The sequence below is a fragment of the Aptenodytes patagonicus genome, chromosome 23 (genome assembly GCF_965638725.1).
Source record: "Aptenodytes patagonicus chromosome 23, bAptPat1.pri.cur, whole genome shotgun sequence".
In the NCBI taxonomy this organism is placed as follows: domain Eukaryota; kingdom Metazoa; phylum Chordata; class Aves; order Sphenisciformes; family Spheniscidae; genus Aptenodytes; species Aptenodytes patagonicus.
Genome location: NC_134971.1, coordinates 7184369 through 7211465, shown reverse-complemented (window position 1 = coordinate 7211465; position 27097 = coordinate 7184369). Strand labels below are relative to the sequence as shown.

Genomic DNA, 27097 nt, shown 5'->3' with positions numbered 1-27097 from the left:
TTGGGCATCAGAAGCTATTTTAGTATTGCAGTTTCCTGAAACGTGAGTGTTGGTAGGGTAGTCTTTTCTCTGTGCTGCTTGATATCACTAGGAAGAATAGCACCCTGTCAAATCCTTTCTGTATTGTAATGTTAACTTTGGGTTCCAGCCCAGGTGCCAGTATAGGATTTCGACTTTTTGTCCAAGAGGTAAGAGTGATGGCTCCCCCTGAATCCTTCCAGGACCTTTCTCTTGCACCGAAATTAAAACATCAGTGTTTCTTTGTAAAGAAATGAAAAGCCCCTGGGAATGTCCAGTGGTGTAAACTGGGTTTTCCTGTTCAAATATCTCAATTGAGATTGACAAAGAACATATCTCAGTGTAATCCTGCTGAGCTGTTTTCCTTGGAATGCCACGAGCAGGCTTGTTCACAAAATCTCTGCTTTTCCTATAGGCGTATGCAGAAACAATCTCGTCACTGGAGCCACAGGGGCTGGGCTCGGTGCGCAAGAAAAACACAGATCCATGCCATCCCAGCAGGGTGGCAGCCGTCAGTTCTGCTGCCAAGTGGACGAGACCAGTTGGGAACTGGATAAGGAGCCAGCAGAGCCTGGGTATTCTGCAGAAGGCATCAATGCATGGCTTTATTAAGCACTCAGCTGGGCAGTGGTGGCACCTGTATTTGCAGCCAGGACCAGTGGGCAAAGGAAATGGGAGAACCTAGTCTGGGTATTGTTGCTAACTGCTCCTCTTTTGGCTCGCCTCTCTCATGAGGTTTAAACCTAATATTTTAGAGGGATTCAAGGGACTGTAGCTCCCAACTCCTGCTAAATGTGAGTGCGATTTGTGTAACTTCAGGCTCTTCTGAAAATCTCAACCTTGGGACTTGTCCACCCCAGTAAATGTCATTTTTTCTGGTTAAGAGGCAGATAACAGTTTCACAGTGCTCTATTGACCGTATGCATATGCTTCTTGGGGAAGAAGTAGGTTCCTATGAGTCCTGAACCACCTCCCCCATTTCCTCTTATCTCCATACCTCGTGTGATGCACACTTGACAACAAACCTAAGTAACCAGCTATGGGCTGAAACACTGAATTTATGCTCTAAATATCATGAGCACTGAGACCCTGAACACAGATTTAATCCAAACGTAGCTCAGGGACCGGGGCCAAACCCAGAACGCAAATAGACTCAAGCCCTAACGCTTGAAATCTCAAGACACATCTGGTTTAGGATTCAGCTGCAGGACCGCATTGGACTTGTATTTGCCCCCTCTGATATAGTGTCCAGACCTTGCAATATGCACTGTAGATGTCAGTGATGGATTATGCCTTTTATTTCCTTTTGGCTGAACCTTTCCATCGCTAAGCATTCCCTAGGTAAGAGGCGTTGAGCATTGCTCAGGACTCCTACCCCTGTTTCAGGGGAGAAGCACATACTGCGCTCTCTCCTGGAGACTCTGCTTTGATTCTTTCATGCTGTTGTTTTTCCTTAGTCTGGAATAAGTCATCTTGGGCTGAAAGTGCATGTTTTGTTCTCTGCGGATGGAAACATAACAGCACCCGATGAATGTTTCCTGATGGGCTTCCTGCGATTGTGAAGGGAATGGTGTCAGAGAACAAAACAGGATACGATTGCGGTGTTTGTGAATGTAACTGGGACAATGGTATCAAAGTGAAATAAAAAATAATGAATGGGCATTGGTGTAGCGGTGAGTCAGAGCTCAGAGGAACCTGAAATATTTGTGTCTCTCTAAACTGCCACCTCCCAGATCTTGAATTCCTGGGAGAACACTCTTTTTACAGTTTCCAGTGCTTTGGCAGTAGGAACCCAAACTGAAAAGATAAGATTTTGTGGTTTGCACCTATTCCTTCATGCTTTTAAGACTCCACTTGATGTCCTTTTCCAAGGCAGCCTGTTAAAGAAGAGACACATAGATGTGACATACCCTCTCTCATGACAAACCCCCCAGTACTTTTAGATTTCTCATTTTATTGTTTTCCTTTCTAGGGTGAAACATTTATATTGAAAAGATTTGATTGCTCTTTGCATGTGGAAAACAAAAACAGCAGGATCATTATATAGTCTCAGTTTCTGGTATGAGTAAAAATACCACCAAAAGGCTCTCCTTTGAGAGAAATGGTGGCACTACTGCAATAGGCAAACGCAGTTTAAAGTGAGCTCACGTTTTCTGAAACAAAGTGCTTGGTCAGTCTGCAAATTTCTGATGAAAAATTTGTCACTGAAAAGCAGCCTCTGGCATTACATCAAGGAGAAGAGTCAGGCAGTGGGTGTTTCGGGACAAAGCTGAGGTCAGCAGGGAATTTCTGTGTAGCAATAGACTGCATTTATTCTTCAGGATAGTTTGGGTTTGTCAGGAAGCCAGACTTTGAAACCATCTTGCAGTTTCCCTCCATGTGTCTTCAGCAGAAAAGACCATAAAAATGCTACAATAATATTTACTGAAGTGTGTATGTTCACAGTTATATCCATGTGTCTCTGTTTACAAACACATCTGCTCAGTGCAAGTCAATTATTTTACAAGGGTGAGGAAAAAAAAAAATTAAAAGGAAGGTGAACTAGAGCTAGGTGGATTTGACTGCCCAGCTTTGGAAAGCAATCACTCACGCAATGTCATGTTATTCTTAGTAAGCATGGGCAACTTTAGAGCGAAAAAATGTAGGCAGAGATCAGTGGTGATACAAGCACAGTAAACTGGCCGAGGAGAGTGTTGATACATGGCAAAGGCCGATTGATTTTCTGGAAACATGACATGGCTTGGAAAAGCTCTTGAGAGATCATACAGCCCTCCCGCCACAGCAGAGTTATGCTGATTAATTCATGGAGGCGAATCCTTTTGTAGTTAATTTAGCTGCCAAAAAATGAAACCTGGCTCAAGCCATGCCAATGGCAAAGCTTCCAGCACTTTTAACAGGCTTAATGTTTTACCCCCGAGGTTCAGTACTCATCCTAAATCATCTCATGTGTCTTGGTTGGCAGAACTGGGCAGGAATTCTCCCAAACCTTCTGGGAACAGAAGCCAGAAGCTGTGACTTGTCCATCGTCTGCTAATGGGCAGACACCTCATCCGCTGCTCCCAGCATGTATCAGTACAGCAGGGTGTGAAGCACCCGAGACGGGTAGGAGTGCTTAGGGCAATCCCTACCTATAGGCCCAGGGATGCAGGTAAGCCAGCTGGAGGCTTACCATGTTGCATGCTCCAAAGCACAGTTGCTCTTCTCTTTAAAGGAAGAGCTGCAGCACGCCTCCAGGATTTAGGAACTTATATGATAGAGATGTGATCGTCTATCAGACATGTCCAGTCTCTCTAGCCTCAGATTTCACCATATTACTTTTAAGGGGTCAAGAGGCCACAGCAGTAATTTGGGCAGGTTCTTTTTTTTTTTTTTTTTACTTCTCTCCTGGTCCTGTGCTGAGACCGCACGGAGGCATCTCCTGGAGATTTCTCATGTGCCTGGGGCTGGTGCCTCTAAGCCTCCTTATCATCAGTCCTAATGCAGCAACTTGCTGGGGAGGAGTACTGTGTCCTGGTTATTCCCACTTGGTATTTAGCCTGTTGGAAACAAACCAAAATAGGCTCTGAACCAGTTTATGTGAAGTCTGGACTGAGAAAAAAAGTCGTTGGTTCAGATCCTATAAACGTGAAGTCAAGTGCTCTTCTGAAAAGTAAAGTACAGAAGCATGATTTAATTTTTGAGTCCGGTTTTGGGGATCTTGATATCAAAACAATAAAGCATTCATTTTAGCAGCCTTCTTTTATCCACTTGACATGGAATTTCATGGAAATAGTGAACGTAAAAATAAAAAAAACATATTTCCTTATGAGAAATTCTGCAAAATCATTTTGCCCCATTTTTTAGCTGGCTAATTTCAGTGTGTTTTTGCTATTTATGCCTATCTTATTCTTGCTTTGTTTCCTCCTAGCATGTGTTACTACATTGTGGTTTCCCATGTATTTGAATTGTGAAGAAATGATGCTGTATTCTAAGACTGCCAAGTTACGCTCCGATGTAGTACTCTGGGTGGAAAGTGAAAGAAAGGCAGTCTGAGATGCAGAGGAAAGCTTGCGTCGCAGTTTGTCCAAGGACTTGACCTGCTTTGTAGTTTTGAGGAAGTCTCTAGTAAGCAGACTAAGAGCAAAATTATTGCACTGTGGGATTTAATCAAAATAATTAAATTAAATTTAATTATGAAATTAAATGAAAACCCTCCTTTATACACAAAGAAAGCCTCAAATCTGCAGAAACTTTGACACAGTTTTAAAGGTATGCTGCCTTCTTCTTAATCGTTAGTCCTGCTGCAGCAGGGAAAGCAAGACTGTATCTCCTCCCGTCCCTCCTCCTCAGGGCAGGGACAGCTCTGCGGCATGGATTACCAGCATTTGGGTTGCCACAACCCGAATGCCATCAGCTCAGCTGGAAAATACTGTGAGCAGAACGGTTTGTCTGTCACTGTGCAATGCTGCAAGTAGATAGAAGAGGTACAGAGCAATGCACTTAGGCAGTGACAGCTCTCAGCCTGCTGTTTTCACTACAGCGTTATGATGGATCTCTGGTGCTAGCTGCAGCCCACAAATCCTCCACTGTAGAGGCAGGCCTTAAATTGATTGTGAAGGGCACAAGATTGGATTGTGGTTGTTAGCAATAAAATGCCTGTGATTATAATTTTCCAGGGGGAGTTATGTGGAGTCCCTGCACCAATCACATAATATCCTGTAAGGAAGGTGGAGTAGCGTGAGCAAACCTCAAGAAAAGTGTGCTGAAAAAGCTGCAAAGGTCTTTCTATCTTTTTGTTTCGGTTAGGTGTGCTGTAAAGACTGGATATATTATAGTGTGGGATTGCAGTCCAGGCCTTGCTTTGAATTACCCAAAAGATTCCTGTTTATTTTCCCAGTAACAGCACTGGACGAGGCTCTATGCCCCATAGAGCTTACAGTGTGCACGGATCAGGGCAACACAGGACTGAAGGGAGCAAAAAGGCATGGACAGGGGAATGCATCGCTAAAGGTTATGCCAAAGATCAAGGGCAGGGATGAGAATAATATTCTGCCTTCCTGCCTCCTAATTCAGTGCCCAATCCATCTGAATTTGCTGCCCCAAGATCAACACAGGCTCTGCTCCCTTTTAAATTTTATATTTGACTCATTTTCTTGTAAGTCTGATGTTATCTCTTTTCTGCTTGTATGAGATGTTGGCAGCAGAAGTGCTGACTTGTAAAACTGCGGTGCCAAAGTAATTTCTGTTCAAGGAATAGATCCTCTGTGCTAACCTCAAGCGATGTGTAAGGCTAGCTGCTGCTGGTACCTCATATTTTGGTGCTTTGCATTGTACATCTGGGCTCTTCAGACAGTGGGTCTGTGTTGGTAACATTCTCTCTACAAAAATATTTCAGGAGTGATTTTCCCACAGGACTAAGGGTGGCAAAGATATACTCTTGGGAAAAGGGGGGGAAAAAAAAAAGAAAAAAGTCACCCCTCTGGAGGTGGAAGTAATCTTTCCATACATGGCATGATGGTTCAAGTACTCAGCATTTTTTTCTCTTATAAGTCAGGCTTTGTGGAGGAGGATGAACCTTTGATCTTTAGCAATGCCTTTTAAATGTGGTTATGGCCAGAAAAGTGAATGTAAAGAGCTCAAAGTAAATATTCAGTGTAAACGCATTGCATGCACCTGGAAAGAGCCGTTATTGTAGATGCTGGGTTATACCTGGGATGAAAGCACCGACTTACTGTCACCTCACCAGCTCTTGTTTTGATGACCTTTCTCCCAGAGCTGAACCCAGGGAACTGGGAACCTCTAGTGAGCTTTCCTTGCCAATGAACTTTGGATAAGGTTAAAAACCTGAACTTTTAGGGGCCTTGCAAAGGAGAACCTCTAGAGGTTAGTGAGGACATTAGGATATCCCGGGGCTATTATTAGTGCAGTCATCAATGCAACCAAGACTGTGTCAGGGACTGTGAATGGAAGAACATCAAGGTAAATGATGATGTTTCACATCATAGAATCACAGAATCATAGAATCATAGAGTAGTTTGGGTTGGAAAGGACGTCTAAAGGTCATCTAGTCCAACCCCCCTGCAGGTTGGCCCTGTCCAACCTGACCTTGAATGTTTCCAGGGATGGGGCATCCACCACCTCTCTGGGCAACCTGTGCCAGTGTTTCACCACCCTCAGCATAAAAAATTTCTTCCTTATATCTAGTCTAAATCTACCCCCCTTTAGTTTAAAGCCATTCCCCCTTGTTCTGTCGCAACAGGCCCTGCTAAAAAGTTTGCCGCCATCTTTTTTATAAGCCTCCTTTAAGTACTGGTAGGCTGCAATAAGGTCTCCCCGCAGCCTTCTCTTCTCTAGGCTGAACACCCCCAACTCTCTCAGCCTTTCTTCATAGCAGAGGTGCTCCACCCCTCTGATCATTTCCGTGGCCCTCTTCTGGACCTGCTCCAATAGGTCCGTGTCTTTCTTATGCTGAGGGCTCCAGAGCTGGACGCAGTGCTCCAGGGGGGTCTCACCAGAGCAGAGCAGAGGGGCAGAATCCCCTCCCTCGACCTGCTGGCCACGCTGCTTTGGATGCAGCCCAGGATGCGATTGGCCTTCTGGGCTGCAAGCGCACATTGCCGGCTCATGTCCAGCTTTTCACCCACCAGTACCTCCAAGTCCTTCTCGGCAGGGCTGCTCTCAATCCCTTCATCCCCCAGCCTGTGTTGATACCAGGGGTTGCCCTGACCCAGGTGCAGGACCTTGCACTTGGCCTTGTTAAACCTCATGAGGTTCACACAGGCCCACTTCTCGAGCTTGTCCAGGTCCCTCTGGATGGTGTCCCATCCCTCTGGTGTGTCGACAGCACCACTCAGCTTGGTGTCACCTGCAAACTTGCTGAGGGTGCACTCGATCCCACTGTCTATGTCATTGATGAAGATATTAAACAGTCCCGGTCCCAATACGGACCCCTGCAGGACGCCACTCGTCACCGATCTCCATCTGGACAATGAGCCGTTGACCACTACCCTCTGGATACGACCATCCAGCCAATTCCTCACCCACCGGACAGTCCACCCATCAAATCCATACCTCTCCAGTTTAGAGAGAAGGATGTTGTGGGGGACCGTGTCAAAGGCCATACAGAGGTCCAGACAGACGACATCTGTAGCCCTTCCCGTGTCCACTGATGTAGTCACTCCATCGTAGAAGGCCACTAGGTTGGTCAGGCAGGACTTGCCCTTGGCGAAGCCATGCTGGCTGTCTCGAATCACCTCCCTGTCCTCCATGGGCCTTAGCATAGCTTCCAGGAGGATCTGCTCCATGATCTTCCCAGGCACAGAGGTGAGACTGACTGGCCTGTAGTTCCCCGGGTCTTCCTTTTTTCCCTTTTTAAAAATGGGGGTTATGTTTCCCCTTTTCCAGTCAGTGGGAACTTCACTGGACTGCCACGACTTCTCAAATACGATGGATAGTGGCTTAGCAACTCATATGTCTGCATTGCACAGCTGCCCCTGATTTTTATCTAGGGGTTTCTCATTCTGGCTATATATTGGCTCAAATGTTCTGCTCAATTCATTAACTAAGTGAAAACTTTTACTAAAACTTGCACGCTACCTCCATTTCGGGATAACTTGCTTGAAGCGTTGGTGGACTGTCAGCCCTCCCCAGCATGCTACCTGTGTGACCAGAAGAACAGACTGGTTTTCCTGCAGCACACAGGAACAAAATCAAAGTATACCTCACCTTATTCAAGCACTTAGACCTGAGACCTAGATGGCTCATCTAAAAAAAGGAAAAACTGCAAATTTGACCTCTTACAACTGTTATTAATAATAGCCCTATCACATATTCATGTCTAAGGGATCCAGAAGTGTGTGCCAGCTCTATGCAAAGCTGCTTCAGCAGTCATAGCAATGGCAGCCTTTCATTTGTGGCAGTTCAGTGGTGGGCTGCCCTGCAAAGGCTGGGGCTGTGCTTCGCAGGGAGTTGAACTTGCCTATCGCTGCGCTGCAAGCTGCCGTAGACGGGACTTGCCACATTTATGCCAGGAATGTGATTAAAAACTGGAAAAACTGAAGCTAGCCTATTCCCAGAGGCAATATAATGTAACATATATGCCAGAATAATACACACAAGACCCCTGTCTCAGACTCAGTCTGGCCAGCTCAAGGACACAGCCCGGGAGGCAACAGCATGGGGGGAACCCTGGCGAGCTGTGGCCTGTCTGGTTAGGTTATGTTAGCACCTTTAATGCCTCCGATGTGTTTTCCCAGTTGCCCGTCACCAAACGCTAAGTAGCTCTCGATTCCAGGGGATAGAAATTTGCCCTCTGGTATTCAATTTAACTGTTGATCTCTTCCTCAGCCAGAACTGAAGCCAAACACTTCCTGAACAGACTAGTCCTTCAAAACTGAATCTAGCCAAGCAGAGCCTCTGATAGTGAGTACAAGGAAAGTTGTACATGTTCCCCATCTGGGTCTGTAGCCTGAAACTCTGGCAGGGCCAGACGAGCCCTGACCTCTTCTAAGACAGTTAAACTGAGTCCCAGGCAGTCCTCACTGCTAGGACATTATCTGAGTGGTCCCCGTACTCTGACCCTGCCAGCTAAAGGCTACCTGTTGCTTGCCACCCCTTTGTTTTTCTCTTAAGCTGTAGATGTACACACCACGGAGACGCTGATTGCAGCAGGGGTTGGCGGCATGCCACCCAACTTCCCTTGCATGCAATCAGCAATACTTGTTTGCTATTTGCATGCACGACCTGGATCGTAAGCAGGTGTTACAAGCTGCTATCTCTGCCTGATCTGCTCTGTGTGCCTTCAGTTCCCCCAGAGCCTTGAGTCTGTAGCTTTTGTGGCTGTAACTAACACAGGGTTTTAGCTCAAACGATTCCTGGTTCAGTAACTGCTTGGGCCTGCCATGATGGCAGCCATCGCATTTGAATTTCTTTTCCTGTGTGCGACAGAGTTTTAAAGACGGTAGAGTTTGCAGTTTGTATGCATTCAAGCAGCAAAATGCAGAGCTTCTCGGTGCAACTGCTGCCTGCCTGTGAGATTATCATTATCCCCGTTAACGCCAGTTGCTGCTGTCGGCAGGGCCTAGCAGCCGCTTTGTCTTTCAAGGAAGATCCTTATCTGAGGAGGCAGACTTCTCCATCAGATATTCTGTATATCAGAGAAAAGTGTGTATTTGCTTGTGTATGTACAGATAGTTGTACTTGGATGCAGTACTAATCATTGATCCTAATCCAGGGCTGTTCTTTGGGGTGGGTTGTTTGGGGGTTTTTTTGGAGGGGGGGTAGCCAGAAAGATCTCTGCTTTCCAATTTTTTTCTATCAGTATCTTTCTTCAGAAGAAAAATGGCGCTAGGCAGAAAAAACATTTTTCCAGACATTGTTTCCCTAAAAAAAACCCAACTTTGTGTATGTTTTTAGACTGGAAATCTCCAAAATGAAACATTTTAAAATTGTATTTCGTGATTTTGCAGTGGTATTCATGGTTTCCTTGTCTCTGACCAGTAAGATTGATGCATAGACTAGCCTAGACTGGGTCTAGACAGTTGTAAGTCAGCCCAGCACCCCAGGTATTTGGGGTTTACCTACCACCTCATGCCATAATGTAGGGAACCCCACATTTTTTGTACTGAGGGGAGGCAGAGACTTACAGGAGATGTGTCATTTAGGAACCCCTGCCTGACATCCTGACTTCAGTAAACCAGAGAAACAGCAAGTCACTATATCCTTACCTCTGATGGAAAGGCTTGCTCTCTTTTAAGAGCTGTCATCGGAAGATCTTGTGTTCTTGCACCTTTCTACACAGGCAAAGTTTATAGCCAGGAGATAGTCTCAATCCCTTTAAGGAGTTTCTGACACAAGGCTGTGATCATACAGGATTGCACCACAAGGAAATTCTTCCGAGGGGCACATTCCACTCTCTAGCTCACTCTAATTAAAGCAGAAAAAGGGAAGGGTTACTTTTGAAGGGTTGTGCATCCACCAAGAAAAAGCTGCTGGAAAGCATGAACACAGTCTGAGCTCCTTGCAACATGCAGCGTTAGGCAGTGTGGGGTAAAAGCTCTCATTTTTGTTGTTTAAAGGCTGTAGCCATCTCTGCTGATCAGTGTGAGAGGTTGCTCACAAAATTTTTGCAGCAAATACTATAGCTTCAGCAGGACTCATGCAGATGTTTGAGGGTTCCTCCAAATTCAAGCTTAGTCAGGCCCACTTACATTCTAAGCTACTCAGGCTTATTTGGTTTTGTTACGTGATCCGAGATCTGAGATAGAAAAGTGCTGATATTTGTAAATGCAGAGCACTGACCTGACTTTTTCTAAGTGGGTTAATTTCAAGCTGAGAGGGATTCTCATGTTTACCCAGTAGACTCTAACTATTGACATTTTTTGTGATGATATCATGAGCCTGGTAAAATCTGATTTGCACTTAGATTCTCGTGTAATCGGAGGATTCCAGCAGCTGCACTTTTCTAAGTTTTCAGAATTTCTGTTTCCCTCTCTGGTTGTGGAAAAAGTTTGCAAAACTAACCTCAGAAACGACTACTGGGGGGAGGCGGGGAGAGAGCAATAATTTATTATTTTTAAAAGCTCATGATTTGGACTGTGTCCTGTGAATTTTGAGCACTGAGGGTTTAGCAACACACCAGCTTTCAAAGCAAAGACAGTGTCCGTGTGTTCACGGGTAACCCACTGCTGCATACACATTGGTGTTACGGGTCTTTTGAATGCTCAGTCCACAGAGTAGGTGAGTCTGTTGCTGCCTTTGTTTTGGAGGTTTGCTCCATTAACTCACATTAAAGTAGTGTGTGCTTTTAGTTTGGGAGGTTCCTCGTTCAGTTTCTGGCTTGCCAGCCATAATGGCAGCTGTGTTATGTGCGGTTAGCTTAGCTCCATAAAGAACATGCAGACCCTGTCAGATGCACTTTGAATAAGGCAGGACTGTGCCAAAACCTTTATGAGCCTGGCATGCTTCATTTAGAAAACCCAAGCGCATCAACGCAAGGAAATTGATAGTCAAAACTTTTTGTCAACATTTGTAGTTTCAGCAGGAAAAAAAAGGATAACAATTTCCTGTTTTTAAGCATTTCTAGAAATGCACAGTTTGGTAACTCACCAGTGCTACATTTCCCACAAAATAAACAAAAAGCGTAAAGTAATGCATTTTTTTATCCCACCACTAACACCCATAACTCTGACCTGTACTGACTGCTTCTCCTTCACCAGTAACCTCAAAATATAAACACCACACAAAACCCTTTGAAAGAAGATGTATAGACCTTCAAATGACACTCCAGAAATGTTCCATACTGTATATCTCTTTGGTTGTTTTTGGACCAGCAAGTGCAGGCAGGTGGACAGGTAACTATATGAAATCGCAGATGAAGCTGCTTACAGCAAGCAATGAGAATGGTATAGCACCCAGCGGCCACCTTTACTGTTTGCAGAAGTCAAGTTAATCTTAACTCCTGCCCCACCCAGAGCAACACAGCAGCTAGCAAAGCAACCCACCGGTTTTGCATATGGGTTAATGGACCTCAGAGAATCTGATTCAATCTGCAATCCTGGCAGATGGCAATTTCAGACAGTGCTGGGCAGCTGTGGGGCCCTTGCAGGTGCTCACCAGCTCAAAGAGAGAATAAGAGTGGAGTTACTAGTTTAGTCATGACTCTGAGCACTTGTTCTTTTTCTCCTCAGGAGGCTCTGTCAGTGGTGAGCGACGACCAGTCCCTCTTTGACTCCACGTACGGCGCTGCCACTCACCTCCCCAAGGCAGATATGACAGCTTCAGGGAACCCTGACTATGGCCAGCCGCACAAAATCAACCCTTTGCCTCCTCAGCAGGAGTGGATTAATCAGCCCGTCCGGGTCAATGTAAAAAGGGAATATGACCACATGAATGGATCAAGGTAAGGAAAGACCCTTTCCACATCTACTGAATCTTAAACAAAAGCAAAGCACGTGTCGTCCATTCGTGCTCTTGTCCTGCATATCAACAAACTCCACTCTTTGTGTAGGACCATATCCCGCTCCCCCTGGAGTTCCTTTGTCACTCATTTTTCAATGGCCTGAGGATCTTGCTCTTGCAGTTCTGCAGCATGCATCTCTACCAGTCTCCATGAACGCTGTACAGACTGGGACATGAGACTGCCAGGACAGAGTTCATGCTGCAAACACTGTTGTAAATTACATATTTCATCACTTAGTTCAGCATCCCACAAATGTGCCATGGTTCAGGGGGCTCCTGAAGATGGAGTTGGTCATGCAGTAATAGTCGGTGTTTATACCAGCGCTCCAGAGTGAAGCTAGAGAAAGCTGCACTAATGGACTGTGTGGGCTTCACTGGAGGGCACTTCTCATTGCATCTGTAACTAGATTCGTGCTCCACCAGGGCAGAAGCAACCATATGAAACTGGGGAGCTATTTGATGGATAAGGTAAAAAGAGGAGACTGAGGTCCTTTATGGCAGTCTATGAGGTGTAACAAAACAAAAGGCATATAGTCATGTCTTCTGTGTGAATATATATGACCACTAGTTCAGGAGTAGATTTGAGCAGTGATGTTAGCCATCAAAGGGACACTGGTTATGATGTATCCTCTACAGCCTTTAGCCAAAGAGGTAGGAGGCCTGCCCCCCATCATCTGTAGTTAGAGCTGGGGGAGATGGATCATTTCCCTGTTCAATGAGAAATTCAAAGACCTGAAAACATTTTATTATCGCAGCTCAGATTGCCTCTTTTAAAAACATTCCTACAAGTCCAAAGCCTAGGAAAAAAAATTCACCTTCTTGGACAAAATCTTTAGGTGTAGAAGTTTCAAATTTTTTCAGTTTTAAATATATACAGCAAAGAAAAACTATTTTATTTTTTAGCATTAAGTTTTAGAGTTCATAGTAATTTTAAATTTTATTTTAATTTCAAAGTCACAAACGTCTCTAACGTTTGTACAATGTTAATACAGGACAGTTAAACAATCAAGGGTTTTTCTTCTTTAGGGTTAGTTTAGGGCTTCTGTAACAGCCTATTTTCCTGGTTTCTGAGAACCTAGCAAAGTGTAGAGTTTGAAACAGAAAGCAGCCTCGCACTTTCAGACTTCTATAGTGAGATGAGGGTGTTAAAGACTTCAAACAGCATCATGTTTTTTTCTCCTCATAAGTACACAGTAGATGCTGATTTTACTATAAGATAGAGGTCTTTGCGTCAGTTGGTCTTTGATGGTGATCACTTGCAGACTGAACTTGATCTTGCCCCAAATGATCAGAATGGTACCTTAGTATCATTTCTGGACTTCAGAAGAACTGTATGGATTTTTGCACTAGAGTGCAATCTCAGAATTGAGGCTGGAACATGGGAAAATTAGTTATTTCCTGAAAAACACCATCCCTGGATAACACAGGCGAAAGGGTGGATCTTGAAAGTACCAGCAGGTTGGGTTTTTTTGATAGTCACGAGGACCACCTTTGGCTAGCAAGGCTAGTCTTCTTAAGCCATCCCTAAAATCTTCAAGAGGACAATGCAGAGTGGGATCCTAACTGAATGAGCGAGGCTTGTGCATGGTGCTGTGCAGGTCTGGCCTCTCCATCCTGCGGAGAGGTGAACCAGTCATGACAACTGAGGTGGCAGAATCAGCCTCACGTATGGCACAGGCAACGCGCTCCCACGATCATGTGAGGAAGCCCTTTGTAGCATTGCATCAGTTGCTCACACCCATAGTGTCAAACCAACACACAGAGCGTGTTTCCTCCCGTTACGCTACTCGTCTGTCTCACTCTAGCGAATTTTGGAGGGCCAAGGGAACAAGTATTCCTTTCACATCCGCTGAGCTACCACAGGCAGCACATATTTGTGCTTTTCAGATCCTGTAACCACATGTTCAGTATAAATTCTGCATGCGTGGGTACTTGTATGTGCAAAAGTCTATGTAACGTTCTCATTGTATGTGTACTGCATGTCTTGGGAATCGAATGTATTGGGCTGTCCTTCCATTGTGATCTTTGTGCTACAATTTCCTCATCTGCTCAGAAAAAAAGGGAAATAATACTGCTTTGACAAACTGATTCATTAACAATTGTAAGTGCTCTGATACCCATGGAGAAAAGCCCTCTAGAAGTGTGTTTATTCTGGGCAAAAAGGAAATCCTTCTTTATGGGCTTGCTCAAGACGACAAGATTCTTAGGCAGAAACTAAGTGTCCTCAGCCTCTCTAAAAAAGGGGTAACAACTTCCCAACCCGTTAGAAAAAAAGAAAAGACTGTTTTGAATGTCAGAACTAAGCACTGAAATAGCTTCCAGCCTTGCCTTTTGATGACTTGTTAGCACAAGAGCTCAAATCCACCCAAGAAATGAGAACGTTCATCTGACTTATCCATCCTCTCCTCCTATTCATGGCTAAAAATTGACCTTTTCCCCCCATGTCCATCACAGTTCATTGTTATGGGTTGGGCCACTCCAGTTGCTTGTTCCTCTGCCCATCAGCTGCCTGGCAAAACTGACACACCATCTAAGCGGCAAACACCAATCGCAATACAGATTAACTGGAACTGCAGACTGAATAACAAAACATATTCCCTCTCCCTCTCTCTCTGCCTCTCCTTCTCCCTCTTGTTTTTCAAGCACACTCTCTTACCGGGTTCCAGCTGCCTCATTAGAGGGAGCAGCCTTTATTCTGTGTTTCACCTGTACTTGAAACACTAGTGTTTTCTGCTTGTCGAGAGAATGGTTTGTGTACTCTAGGGAGTGATAAAGCTATAGGAAACCTGACAGTGGAGGGAGCTGGATGACGGTAAGGGGTCCAGATTTTCTTCTTTTTCTTAGCAACCAGAAGCAGGTCTGACTGCCGTGAGGTATAGTGTGATGAGTTGGTTTGGTCCTTAGCAGGGTGGGAGAAGGGGTCTTTGAAGAACCTCTCCAAGCCTCTTTTGCAGGCTAAACAACACGGAAACCCTGACCAGCTTTCTACCCCATGACAGGTTTTCCTGGTTTACTCCCAAATTGGAAAGAATTTCCCAGATAACTGCATACTAACTGTGTATAAGGAATATTCAGGCAGTGGCAGGGATCTATGTTTTAGGGGAGAAGATGGGACTTCTGTGTTATTGCAAGATTCAGAAGTAGAAATTTTGTGAAAGTTTCTAGCATTATCAGACCTGGATGCAGTATATGGCCTCAAAATCTGTCCTTGCCTTTGCAGGCAGCTGCTTGCTCAGGACAAAACCCAGTGCTACACTTGTGTTTCACAGTGATTAGTGTCCAACCACAAGGCAGTTAAAATCCAACATAGAAAAATTAAAATCCTCGTGCTTCTTACACCCCCTTAGGCACTAGGAAAGGGAAATGGTCTTGTATTTGCAGCACTGACCTGTTGCACACAAAAAATGGAAGTCCAGCTTTTCCATGGGTTTACTGCAAGATGTTCCATGTACCATTCATCTCTCTTTCCATCCATCTGGGGACTGGAAGCGTGGCTTGCAGTCTTTGTTCTTTGCTAGGTTCGTGTCTTTTCTTTATTTCGTTTATAGCCCATTCAGGGAAAGATCTGTCTCCTGCAATGTGCTTGTACAGTTCCCAACATACTAGGCCTGGATTTCTGTTGGGACCTTTAGATGCTTTTGTGATATAAATACAATCATTTATATTTTTAAAAACCAGAAAATCTTTCACATTTTAAATTCCAATGAATAAAGGAGGAGGATTATTTAGAAAAACGCTGGGTAAAGTTCAACCCAATTTACAGTCCATTTTAATAATAGATTTTTCTTTATATTTTACATAAATTCCAAATGCAAAGAGTGAACTAAACAACAGACGTTCCAAATTTTGACTGTATTTACTGAGCTACTACAGATCTGCATTTGTAGCTAAACTCAGAGAGTGATTTTTAAAAAGACGTTATGAAATTTGTATGATCTTCAAATGTGAAAGAATATTCTAATGTGCTGGATGTGTGCATGGATGTGGGTAAACTTTGCTGTGTAATTCCAACTGATGTTATGAATTTTGTCTAGCTAAAATAATGAAGTCAGTGCTTTGAAAATGCTTTGGAGACATTCTCTTGCTTCAGAATATTAAAATAATGCTAAGGTTCAGGGACCTCAGAACATTTTTATGCCACAATAATTTTCTCAAAACAAAACAAAGGGACCATCTATGATGTCTATAAGAATAAAAATCCCCTTTAAGTAGCGTGTGAGCCCTCTAGTGGGATTCACTGTGTTGTTCTAGTCCCCAGCCAGAGCAGCAGACTGCAATTACCTACTGTTTGCATTTACCTGTATGTGATAAACACGATTCTTTTAGACCCTACTGAGCCTCTGTGCTTTCCTCATGCAGTTTGAGTTTTGTAACCTGTATGTCTTTTTCCATCTTTTTTACAACTGTTCCTTCTTTCTGCAGACTTACAGTCTTTTTCAGTGTGAACCTCCTCCTGAGGCATTCCTGAGAGCAGGATGAGAGGCAGGGTTAACACACAGTTAGATGCAAGTTTCGAGGAGCTCTGATTCTGTCCTGATAGCTCTCTTCCCTGCCTGTAAGAAGGAACCACAAACAGAATCACAGTATGTCTGTTCTTACTTCCTTCACTGAACAACAACAACAAAAAAATCTAATTTCAAGTGTAAAGATTAAAGCTGAGATGACCAAATGGGGACTTACACCAAGAAGTGGCAAATATAAAACAAAAAAAAGATGGGAAGAGAGGAGGAAAGAAAGGTTAGGAAGAAAGGGATAGAAAGAAGGAGGAAATATCCCACTGACCACAGCTGAGCCAGGTTCAGAAATCACTGAAATCCCTTATTTTGCTCTTTCGAATGAAAGCCAAAGGTGATTCCTAGACAGAGGCCCTGGGACAGTAATTGCTTTATTTCCAGGTATCTGGAACACAGGCTGAAGCTGTACAGAGGACTTATTAGTCAATGCCAGGCTAGCTGCTTGTCCATTTTGGCCAGTTTAGCATAAACTTTCCCAAAACACCAAGCTCTTGGCATCCCCAGAGACTGCTACTGGAGCTGCTGGAACGAAGAGTCTTTGGACCGACAGAGGGAATGAGTACTGCTTCATATTCCTTGGACTCTGTCACTGCCACAGTGAATATACTTAAGAGATCTTGTGTAAGCAGGCTATATCCATTTACCTTAGTAGATCTACAATGTTTTCTGCCCAGAACCTGAGCAAGTCCAGCATGTATAGCCACTTGAAAGTCTGAAGTCTCAGTGAAAAGTCAAGGATTAATCTGGCAACTGAAATCCCCCGCACAAACCATTTCGAATAATGAGGAAATTTTTATATAAGTCTAAGTCTGCTTGTGGGTAATGCATGAACTAAGAAAGGAGCTATATTCAATGAATACACTATTCATGGCTCGCAGCTCCCTGTTCTCATTTGATACTGTAGTTGTTCCCCACACTGAATTCTTCTTTGTGTTGCCCACAGCTACACCTACCTTCTGCTGGGATACTGTTAAATCCCTCACCTTAGGCTGGGGTAGCACAGTAATGGGCGTCTGGGAGCTGCAAAGATGATTCAGTCTGGTAGCGCTGTCTCATTTCCCAGTAAAAGGCTCCATTTGGATCTGGTAGAAAACGCTGGGTTACAGGAGGACACAAAAGCAAGGATCTTCCCGCTTGCTGTCATTAAAAGATTTCACAGTCTTTTTCTTAAGGGAAGGACAGTTGGGTCTCCTGCCCAGTTAAGTTTTGCCAATGCTATTCCCAGTTATGTCTGTCCTTCTGCTATCGGATCAGTTAGCTCTGGATTCAACCATCCTGAAAACTTCCTCAGAGGGGAGGGGGGCATCTACTCAGCCACACGGGCACAACCCTGTCAGGCACATGGAGCACATTTAACATGTCCTGCAGGATTAACGGAGTGGCTTCTCTTGCCACAGTGGTAAATCAGTGGTTGGTAAGGACACACCTCAGTCCTTTAAACTTCTTTTCAGATCTCAGCCTCCGATACTTGGTTGTCTGGTTTTGGCTGCTGAGACATACAGAGCAAGGCAGAGGATAAGCAGGGTCCTAGCTGCCAAACCAAGAGTCTGCAAAGTGAAAAATCATCACAAAACCACCGAGGAGGTATCTTACAGCATTGGTGTTATTTTTGTTACTTTGCTGTGTCGGTCATGTGAATGTGCACAATACTTAGCAGAGAGAGTAGAGACAGCCAAGGACCCTGTGGTCTTTTCATGTGTGTCATTTCATGCCAGTAGAAAGCATGTATACTCCTAGGCAGATAAGCTTTTTAGAAGATGTACTCACCTGAGAGTCTGGATATATCCTGTAGTTCTCTATGAATATTATATATTTAACTATTCTATTATAAATATTGCATATTTCAACTGAGGGGGTTATTTTCCAGGGAAATTTAACTACAGAGCAGTGGGGTGAGAGAGAACCCAGTAGAAGGACCTTAGGCAGCAGGTAGTTGTGCCAGCTCTGCTAGCACGTGGGAGGTACTGACTGCAGGGAACTTGAAGAAAATTTTACTGTTGACTCTGAAGAAGGGAGAACTTCATTCCAAAGGCAGGTAGGAATCCATACTCCCTCACTGCGTGGGGATGTGTGCGTTTGGGTCTGTCCCACCAGCTGGGCTGCCCGCACCATTTAAAGTCAGCACCTGGTCTCCAGGCCGGGCAGGCGAGGAGGTCGGTCACCTCCCGGGGACGGTCAGCACTGAGCCAAACAGAGTCTGACACCTTGAAGCACGGATGCTCTCGCCATTTCACTGAGTCTTCTCAGGACAGCCTGTACCTCGGGAAAGAGTAAGATCCTTTGTGCTGCTTCAAGGCTTTTTCTCTGCCAGTACAGGCAGCATTTAACACCTGACACAGAGTATTTCAACAGAAAGTTAGAAATGATCACACTCCCTGTGAAAACCCTGGTGTCCCTGCAGTTGCTCAGACTCTCCTCTGACTGCCACGGGGACATTAAACCTTCAGCAGTTTGCCTCTCTGAAGGCGGATTTTGGTTCCCTGCCTGGAAAAACAGTAGGCAAAATAGTAAAACCTTAAATTTGAACATGTGTAAGTTATACATCTTATTTCCATTTTCAAGCAACATTCCCTCAGCAAGACATGAGGAAAAAATTACCATCTGCCTTAGAATATCTCGGTGGAGCATTTATCTCCCAGCCATGATAACTGAATTTCAGTAATTTCTCCCTCCCCCCCATTCAGATTAAGAAACAAATTTGTTTAGCGTCCAAACTTGGAAGTCTTGCCAGCTGAACTCAGAGGGTGGGATTTGGTGCGCTGTCATAGTTCTTGCCCTTCAGCGAATGGTTTCCTCCCAAGCCACTTTGCTTCTGGCAGAGAATGAGGACGCCTGTGCAATTAAAGCAGTGGACTAAACTGCACTGGATATGGGCTCTGTGCTCACTTTGCATAGAGGTTGCACACTAATGCACCCCTGTAAAGGTGAGGGCAATAACGCAGCCCTTCCCTGCTACATTCTTCAGAACTGGGATGTGCTGTGTGCATGTGGCAGGCTGTGGGCTGGTATTTTAAGTGACCTCTAGAGCTAAAAGCATGAGTTACTACTGCAGCTGGAGAAAAACAAAATCTGTGCTCCCTATCTGTGGTTTGGAGGCTCACATTCTCCCCGAGCAGGACAGAGAAAGCCTATTGCTTGCCAAGGGTCTGCATGCAGTCCAGGTCTTAGCACAGTGCCACCTGAGTTGCTAAACATTCCCTCCTCATCACTCCATCACCTCAGAAGTAAAACTGGGGCCAGAGTCTTTTTTGCACACTGTTTCTGTGGTCTGAAGTTCTTGACTCACGCCTAAGGCACCTAAGATTTCTAGATTTCCTATCCAAGTAGTAGACAAGCCTGGGACTGTTTCACTATTAAGAACAGACAAGATCAGTTACATTCAGCCCTGGATAAATAAGACTCTTTAGATACCATGCTAATATTGTAGTATTCTGCTATGACTATCCTGTCATTTTGGCATGGGTATTTTGTATTCTTTGTTAATGAAATGAAGGGTGGTGTATCTGTATTTCTGACTAGCTCTGCAGCAATGCCTTAGGTCATGAGGTGAGAAGTACAGCCTTTCTGTCAATTGATAGACTCCACTATAACAGAAAGACAGTGTGCAGGGTTGTATTTAACACAATGCAAGAGTGAAACAGTCCAACAAGGGCTCCTAGGAGCATCAAGCTGTATCTGAAGGATTGCTAAAATGCAGCTGAGCAATAAAGGATGAAGGGGGAGTGGGGGGTGTAACCGATAGACCTATGTGATAGGCACTTGCTTTTTATCTGGTTCGTGAATATTTCAGAGGTATTGAGTATGACCTTACAGCTACCATTGCCTTTGTCTGAAAGTCACTCTTCTTTGCACCTCCAACTCTTTTTCCTCCAACTGGTTTCATTATCAGAGATCCCCTCCATGAGACTTGTGATTCATAGATCACCTTATGACATTCATGTGACAGGCCAGGAATGGCCTCTCCCACATGTAAAGAAACTCCCCTTAACTTTTCACCTTTGGGATACTTGCCATTTCTGTAACCCAAACCTCCTTCTGCTACAGCAGGGATGAAAGGTGCATAATAATGACAAGTCATCTGTTTCCTTTCGCATTTCAGGGAGTCCCCCGTAGACTGTAGTGTGAACAAATGCAGCAAACTCGTCGGAGCAGGGACAGAGTCCAACCCAATGAGTTACAGCACCTACATGGATGAGAAGAACGGGCCTCCTCCCAACATGACCACCAATGAGAGGAGAGTCATTGTCCCAGCAGGTACCACCACCATCAAACTCTTTGTGTCGTATTTCCTTGCACTGTCTTAAATACACAGCGGAACAGATAAGGCATGTTTATCCACTCTCTGAGGAATTCTCTTTCTTACAAACCATGTAAAAAATAAGGAAAATATCAGAGGTTTTTTTATATCAGAATACTGATATTTTCTATATCTATTCTGATATAGAGTTTCCCACCACTAGTGGGAATTTCCCATGCCCCCGCATATGTTCTACCTTGAATCAGAATAAGAAGTGGATAATTAGTGCTTCTTCTTTTTTTTTTTTTTTTTTCCCTGGAATGAAGTGTTGGTTTGGTGTGTTGAACCAAATCCACCTCCTGTCATGTGTTAGAGGAGAATCTGCAGTGCTTCCTGGGACATGCACAGTATGATCAAAGAGTGCAGTTCATAGGCAAGAATAAGCATGAAGTGGACCCAAATTATAACTCCCATGATGCTCTGCAGGATCCAGATGCACTTTCATGTCATAATGATTCAAAATGAGTTATTTTGTTTTCATTTTTTTGTTAGAAGTAAAAAAACAGAGAAATTATATGTTGCAGGAACTACATTATCCTTCCAAAAATTGTTACACAGAAACATTCCTGTCCAGTTCTCTGTTTGTATTTGATATCCACATCTGCTGTCTGAAATTGGCAGGATGCATTAGATGCATTTGGATAGTCAAGGTTGAGAGCTGCTGTGGCAGGCAACCGGTGAAGTCTGAACCTGGAACGAGAGGAATTCTTTTCCTTGCGAAGTTTATAAACACCATAGATATAAACAGGCTAGCCCAGGAACTTCCCAGCAAGGGAGATATTATGAGCCAAGTCCTGGCCCAACTTACGTACCAAAACTTCCACTGATTTCAAGGGGTGCAGCTTTTCACCCAGCGTTGTGAGGGTTTCACCGAGGGTTGTAGCTGATTCAAGCAGATGAACTGTTGGCAGAAAGAAATGTACTCGTGGAATTTAGCTCTGTTTTCTGATCGTGGCTTGACCACGAACAGATGACAATTCCCAAGCATTTGTTTGCCATTTAGGATGAAAAGGAAAAGCTTGAACTGAATGTAGTGAAGGGAAGCCAATAAAAGATTGACAGCAAATCTCAAAGTACCATTTAAGCTGTTGTTAGGATCTGCTTAGAGAGACTGGCTAACCTAATTGGTGACAGCATCAGATATGTTTTCAGCATCAACATTGCCTAGAAAGGTGTTAGCTGATACCAACTAGTCATTATATTATTAAAGATATTCAAGGGGGAACATTTATCCTGCTCTTCACCATGCTATTCATGCGTATTTAAAAAGACCCAGGGTGGGCTAAAGTTTAGCACTGTTGTTGAAATAGGGGAAATGACTTTTAGTGCCCTCAGTGGAAGAGAAGGTTTAAAATCTCCTCTTTGAAGGGAAGTGAAAAAAAGGATTTTTTTCCCCCTCATGAGCATCCACAAATCAAAACCTTGAGTTACTTGTGAAACAGCAGTGATTTACCAGACTTTGGAAGTCAATAATGAACATCATCCCAGATCTTTGGCTGCAGGATATGAGGCCCAATTCATCCAAGAAAGGCATTTGGAAATTTTAATATAATCCAGAGTAAAGATTTATAGCACATTAGGGTGAAGATAGGCAAGAATAATGTCACATTAGGCTCGCAATAGTAACAATAACGAACTCTGTGCCATGTTTCAAGAAGGCAGTTTTTCAGAGACCATTCAATGTCTTTTGCAGTGATAAACAGGCTGAACAAATATCTGAAATTCAAAAGTGTTTGCTTAAAGGGAGACCACAAATTCACTATGCCCTCTAAAAGTTGGGGTTTTTTTCAAAACTCAAGACAAATAACTCTTTCAATTAAAAAAAAAAAAAAGAATCCTCTCTTGACACTTGCATTGTAAAATTTGCAGTCTTTTGCCAGTGCTTAGAAAGCAGAATTTAAATTAGCTATTGCCAAAACATAAAGGAAATCCATCTTTCTTTCCCAAAGCAGACTTGCAAAGGCATGGGGTTGTAAGTTCCGTGTTTAGAATTCATCTTTAAGCAACCCAGGTTTACTAGAAATTCAGTGAGGAAATGTCACGGTTATAACTTCAATATTCCTTGATCTTCTCCATTTCATGCTGTTATTCTGGAACTCAGGTGCCCAGGAATGCACCAGGTACAGCCACTACCTGACCTTTTGGTGTCAAGGGATCCCTGCAGCCCACGCACACACAGTTTACGGTCCTGGGCCAAGGCATTATTTTATACACTATAAAATGTGTGGCAGAGGCATTTCTTGTCCCTCCCCAAAGCACAACCTACCAGCTGTGTGATGGCTACGTGTTTCTGATCCATTTTCTCAACTGCCTCGGGACCTGAGGTGTTTGACTTTTATCTTAGAGGAATGTACCAGCTGTGATGGACAGATCAAACGTCTCCAAAGTTTAAGCTTGACTTTGCAATCCTCTCCAGCCGTAATGGAACATGAATCTGCAGCTTAAATTTTGAAATAGGATGCATGGAGAGAAGCAGCACAGGAAACATCTGAAAATGCAGATATGCTCTGAAAATGACTCTGTAAAAATGGTATCGTGGCACAAAACTTGCTGGGACTTTCTGATCTAATGCTCTTTTTGAAACTCAAAGGATTATGTCTTTTTTTAACTACTGATGCAGCAAACCATCACCACGGGGTCTGAAACTCCAGCCGGGTTCAATCTCTCTCTTACGTCATCGCTAGTAATAAAGATTCCACAGCTGGAACTTTACTGACAGTTGATAATGATGCATGAGACAGTATAAAATCCACATTGCCCTCCAATAGCTGTGTTGGTTTTACAGGGCTAGCGGAGGTAGAATTGTGTCCTTGTCAGCAGGATGAACAAATGTGACTCAGAGATACATGGCAAGCTGTTCTGTTTAAGCAATAATATCTTTTTTCAGAGTCCCTTTGCTGACCGTAAATACCGCCATCCTCAGACTTTAAAATGCCATCTGTTGGGACTTTGTAATGCACTTGCGAAGGATGGTGTGACTTATACAGCACTGATGTAATTATATAGCATTGCAGAACCGAAGCTGTGACAAGCATACCCTTTCAAAGGGATGAGTTTGCTTTTGGAAGCTTTTTTCCAGAGGGAGAAAAGTCACAGTCAAATGTCACTAGTATTGTTCCCAAGCACAGGTATAAGATTCAGGCAGGTGGGAGACAATCAAGGGAATTTACCCTGCCAGTGGGTCAGTGTGATCAATTTATGAGCACAGTACTTTTTCATCTTGGCAAAATGCATTGGAATCACTAAATTAAATCCATTTGGTTGTGAAGACAACGATTAATGCTTTGACTGGGCTAGAGTGAGTACTAGAGGCTTGAGGCTTGCATATAGTGTTACCATCCTTTGTGCTTTTCTGCCAGATCCCACCCTATGGACCCAGGAACATGTGCGCCAGTGGCTGGAATGGGCTATAAAGGAGTATGGATTAATGGAGATTGACACCACCATCTTCCAGAATATGGATGGCAAGGAGCTCTGCAAAATGAACAAGGATGACTTCCTCCGAACCACCTCCCTCTACAACACAGAAGTTCTGTTGTCTCACCTCAGTTACCTCAGGGAAAGTAAGTATTGCCCTGACTCATCCCAACCCTAGCGTGACATGCTGATAGGATAAGCTGCCATGAGTACTGAACTTCTAGGGCTCTTCTTGCAGGATAAATAGTGGCAAGGATGAGGGAGAAAGAACAGAGAAAGGCAAGCAGAGAGAGCAAACAAGGAGAAGAGGAATAAAAAGTGGGTTGGAAAGTTAATTTTGATTTAGATGGAGTTAGTGGTGCTATCAGGGAGGTGAAGAACTGAGCAGGACTCTTAAGAAGATTAGATAGTCTTACAGATAATAAAACCAGCTGTGGCTATATGATAAAAATACATAAATTTGCTGTGGAGATTAAACCAAACATTAACTGATGGGTCACAGGCAAATGACTCCATAACTTTGCAGTTAGAGGGCTGTGCACTTTCCCCCAAGGCTTCTGGTAAAGACTGCTTCAGAATAGGACCCACAACTGGCCAGAGTTGGAGATTTTCGATGTTCCTGGAGGCCCAGATTTATTGGAAAGAGGAAAAAATGCAAGAGCAATTCCCCAAATGTAAGTGCGCTGAAGCAGACATCGTGCAAGTGACCTAGTACTCAAAGAACAAGTTTTGCTGAACCTCTTTATTGCTACTCTCTGTCTCATGCTAGAGTATGTGATGGATCCAATGCTCCTTTTTGCTGTATTAAGCTCCTAAGACAGAAGCTGTGAGCAGTCTTCTGAGCTTTCTGGAAAAGCATACCACAGCAGCCCAAACAGGAATGACCACCTTATGGTTAGCACACGTTCCTGAGGCTGGGAGTCTTAGATTCAGACCTTTCTAAGACTTCCTGTGCAACCATGAGCATGTCCAAATGTCTCCTCGTCATCTATAAAATGGAGGTAAAAGCATTTCCTTTCTTCGCAAAGGTATGCTAAGGATAATTGTGTTATAATGACGCCAGAGAACTGGAACTAAATCCCACATGCTCCGATATTTTGTCAAGTCAAACAGCTTTTATAGGAGTATAATTATTTGAGGACTGAAAAATCAGGAGAAGGTGCCATAAAGCGAAGTGAGAGGGCAGGGAGAGAAAGAAAAAAGTATATATTCTCCAAACTGTGATGTAAAGGCAGCTGAAGATGTCTCCATCTGGCCAGTGCAATAAAGCAGTGAGACAGCATTCATTTAGGGTGTTTCTTCAAAGCTGTTCAGCGCTGGTCTCTCCCTGCCTCTGCTAAAATCAGTGGGAGTTTTACAGATTACAGTGGGACAAGAGTTAGATCACAGATGGGTGCCTCTGTAAGCCCCACCTTTATTTTTTTTGAGAAGTCGAGCCAAGGAAATGATTCACAACAAATAACCGAATTGTTGGATTTGAACAGTTTTTGTCCCTTGCGACTTCACAATAAAATAATTTCCCATCCAAAATAATTTGCAAATTTCATCCTGTTTCATCAGCAAAGAGCTGCTGGTTCACAGAACACTTCAAGATTATTGCAGATGCAAACTAACTTTCTAACTAAGGTTTGCATACAGAATTACACACTTCTACGGGAAATCGTAAGGCAGTTTTGTGAAGCCAGTGCTGCTTTGGCCAAACCTGCTGACTTTGGCTGGGCAAATCAGACGCTTTGTAACCGGAAATGTTTTTAAATTCCCACAAGATAAATACTCAAGTGAGGCACTTGAGTTGTCTTATTGATAAGAATTGAGAATTGACAGAAAGAGACAAAGAAGGAATTGTATGTTTTTTGAATCAAAGAACCAGGCTGAATTTGAAAAGGTTGGCAGAAGAGTTGAATTCTTCTGTTGCTTTAGCTCCAGACAGCATCTTCAGTGATAGTCTCAAGTGTTAGGGATCCCGTTACTTGGGGTGTTCAAAGAGGGTATCAGAGGAATTGCATCCTTGCTCTCATGGCATAAATCTGAAGACCTGGATTCAGTTGCCACCTTTACCATTTGTTGCTGTCCATTTGTTCAGGGGCAAATTCCTGATTTACCTACCTTTAGATACCTGAAGTCCCTAAATGAGAAGTCTGGTCACACTGGTCTCTGTTTGTAGAAAAGAAGCAACAGGGCACGTTGAAATTCAGGATAGTAGTCCCCTAGTTCACACATCACCTTTAAATGCCTGGAATTAGAAGGGATAAACCTTTGCCTCAATTCCTCTGTGCTTCAGTTTTACTTTCTGTAAAATGGAGCTAGTAATCCTGCCTTCTTATTGGTCTTGTCTGTTGAGATGGCAAATCTGTGGAACAGGGATTGTGTCTCCTGTCTCTCAAGACCCAGCACAATGGAGTCCTAATGCAGTTGCAACATTTAAGTGCTGCTGCAATGCATGCTGAATAATAATCATAAAAATATAATGTTCTGCCAGGGGAATGCCTACAATGATTTCTATGCTATTAAGCTAGTGCAAAACCTGAGCAACTTTGCTGGGTTCAGGCAAATTAGTTATTCCAATTTTACATGGATGCGTACGAAAGGAGAATTCAATCCCAGTCCATCCCCAGCTTTTACGATTATAAATTTCTCTCTGTTCAGCCCCTTGGGCTGTTCTAAGACGTCATGCGAGTGCTGTCCTTATTAAAGCAAGCTCCTGTCTGAGTGGAGGTCGGGCAGCCTCTGAAGAGCATTCCTTTCCGTGCAGCTGTTCCTAGCGCTGCCTAATGACAGTCTGGTTTCTGGATTGCTGGTTAACTCCCTCACGGAGTAACGCCTTCGAAAGGAGCTTATTGTTTTTCCAGACTGACTTCCAGCGGATGTTTAGTGCCGAGCCTCTGAGCTCAGTGCCATGGGGAGATGGTCTTTT

At 43.8% G+C, this 27097-nt stretch overlaps 1 protein-coding gene across 5 annotated transcripts in view; it reads left to right on the top strand.

The window, feature by feature from the left end:
• The window catches only part of FLI1 (Fli-1 proto-oncogene, ETS transcription factor), a 90874-nt gene that overhangs the window by 40298 nt on the left and 23479 nt on the right, over positions 1 to 27097 (top strand). For all 5 annotated transcript variants that reach the window (XM_076358411.1, XM_076358414.1, XM_076358410.1 and 2 more), the window contains 3 exons: positions 11685 to 11896; positions 20569 to 20723; positions 24126 to 24329. In XM_076358411.1, coding sequence (XP_076214526.1) covers positions 11685 to 11896; positions 20569 to 20723; positions 24126 to 24329 — 571 coding nt within the window. The remainder of the gene's footprint in view (positions 1 to 11684; positions 11897 to 20568; positions 20724 to 24125; positions 24330 to 27097) is intronic.